Source organism: Castanea sativa, chromosome 6 (assembly GCF_040712315.1).
Source record: "Castanea sativa cultivar Marrone di Chiusa Pesio chromosome 6, ASM4071231v1".
NCBI classification, from domain to species: Eukaryota; Viridiplantae; Streptophyta; class Magnoliopsida; order Fagales; family Fagaceae; genus Castanea; species Castanea sativa.
In genome coordinates this window covers 59,098,325-59,100,230 of record NC_134018.1, presented here as the reverse complement: position 1 = coordinate 59,100,230, position 1,906 = coordinate 59,098,325, and the positions used below count along the sequence as shown (strand labels likewise).

Sequence of the window (1,906 nt, the reverse complement as noted above, 5' to 3'; positions counted from 1 at the left end):
GGAAAAATAAGGGAGCATTTTTCTAAACAAACAAAGATCTCATTCTTTTTTGCGACACTAACAATGCATAATTACAGTTTAAATAAACACTAACAAAAGAAAAAGACATTAAGTACAAACAAAGCAAAGCAATACAAGAATTGTACAAACAAAGCAATAGATTATAATTCTTTGGTTGTCATGCAATTTTGATCAACTTCCAATGCATAATTGATCTATCACAAAAACATAAAATTTTATTGTGAATTTCAGTTAACTCAACCAATAAGATTTTTTGTCATCAAATTATAAATCTGAAATTCGAATCCCACTTACATGTAAATACTGTTATTCATCCACACATGGAATTTCAGCAGATGATTGTATTCAAGGTGGGGTGAATAATACTTGCAGCTCTTTCTTTTCGTTCAAAGTCTGCAATCTTATATTGTTTATGATTGTAATCATACAGCAAAGGAAGGTAAGCTGTCATGAACCAAATTCCTAACCTTCACCTTTGTAGCCCCACTAAGCTTTTGAACCCTCTTAGCAATCCCAAACAACTGATCTTCTTCCATCTTTGTTGCTGATGAGACCAATACCACTTGTGTCCCGCTCAACTCATCATGAATCCTCTCAAATTCCTCCAACACCTCTTTCACAATTCCAACCTTGTTTTTCTGAATCAACATCTTTACCAAGCTCACCAAATGCCTATTGAATCTCCCCTTCTTGAACACTTCTCCAATAACTTGTCCCTTATCCTTCTCACTCATAAACTGGTCATCCAAGAATGCTTGAACTTGTTCATTCCTGAGAATCTTCAAGAACCTTTGGACGTCTTTTCCAAGAGTATTAAGGGAATTGTTGCATTGAGCTATGTCTACCAGAGCTGCAGCATAACCACTGGCTGGTTCTCGGTAAAGGGTTGGAGAATTTGGAGTAAAAGATGAGACTTGAGAGTGGGAGAGGAATGAAGGAGTGAAGGTCTTGTGGGTGAGAGTTGTGGTTTTGTTGGTTTTGGTGGTAGAGGAAAGGTGTGTTTGTGGGGAAAGGTGGGAAAATTGGGGTGTCTGAGGAGTTGTCTTGAAGAAACATAGTTCACGAGAAGTTGGATATGGGGTTGGAACTTTAAGGGTTGAAACTGAGCTTGACAAAGTATCCATGGAAAAGGAGCAAAGAAATAGGTTTGTTCTGGTAGAGAAGTTTTAGATTTTGGTTTTTCTGTTGCTGGATGAGATGAACAATGGCAGAGAATCGCTCTCAGCCACAAAAAGTCTCATACCTTATTTTTCACTTAGCTTGGTTTAGAGATATACTCACCTTCTTTGGGTCTCAACCCGAAGACGTAGGAAGGTGCCATTAGATAAGACCGATGCGGTCAATGACTCATTGGCAAGTCCAATACCCTTTGGTAACTTGAAACAGTCATTTGCAATGGTTATTTGGGCTAGTCAATGGAAGTTTGCTAATCCAAGTTGTAACATGTCAGCTCACTTTTTGGCCCACTGAGCAAGCTTTTGTAACGGATTTGGGCCTGTGCCAATTTCTACTCCACTTTGATCTGTTGTTGTGGCCATAGATGGAGATGAGTGAGGGGCAATCACCTTATTTTGCCTTGTTCTTGTGTTTAATACAAGTATTCAATATGAGGGGAAAATGACTTCTCTTTTCTTTTTTTTCTTTTTTTTAAAGTAGTGTTCAAGTCTTTGGTCAAATCATTTTATTTCTTGCCCATGAAATACCCTGAAAATCTCATGTATTGATAGTGTGGTGGATTAAATCTAAAATTTCTAAGTTTACATCACACTCCAGACCAATGAGTCTACCACCCGAGTATCCCGTGAAAAAAATGATACTTTGTTGAAGGATAGCCGTATTAGATAATTCAGTATTATTGTATTGTCACACAAGTTGTTTAAATGAC

General features: G+C 37.5%; 1 protein-coding gene across 1 annotated transcript; it reads right to left on the bottom strand.

Moving 5' to 3' along the window:
- Positions 1-216: 216 nt before the first annotated feature.
- Positions 217-1,303, bottom strand: LOC142638192 (ATP synthase delta chain, chloroplastic-like). Its single transcript, XM_075812209.1, has one exon. It carries the CDS (start codon positions 1,143-1,145, stop codon positions 444-446), a length of 702 nt encoding a protein of 233 aa, XP_075668324.1. The 5' UTR covers positions 1,146-1,303; the 3' UTR covers positions 217-443.
- Between the last annotated feature and the right edge of the window lie 603 nt (positions 1,304-1,906).

Coding starts and splice junctions, on each gene's coding strand:
- LOC142638192 (XM_075812209.1), bottom strand. CDS start 1,145: ATGGATACTTTGTCAAGCTCAGTTTCAACCCTTAAAGTTCCAACCCCA.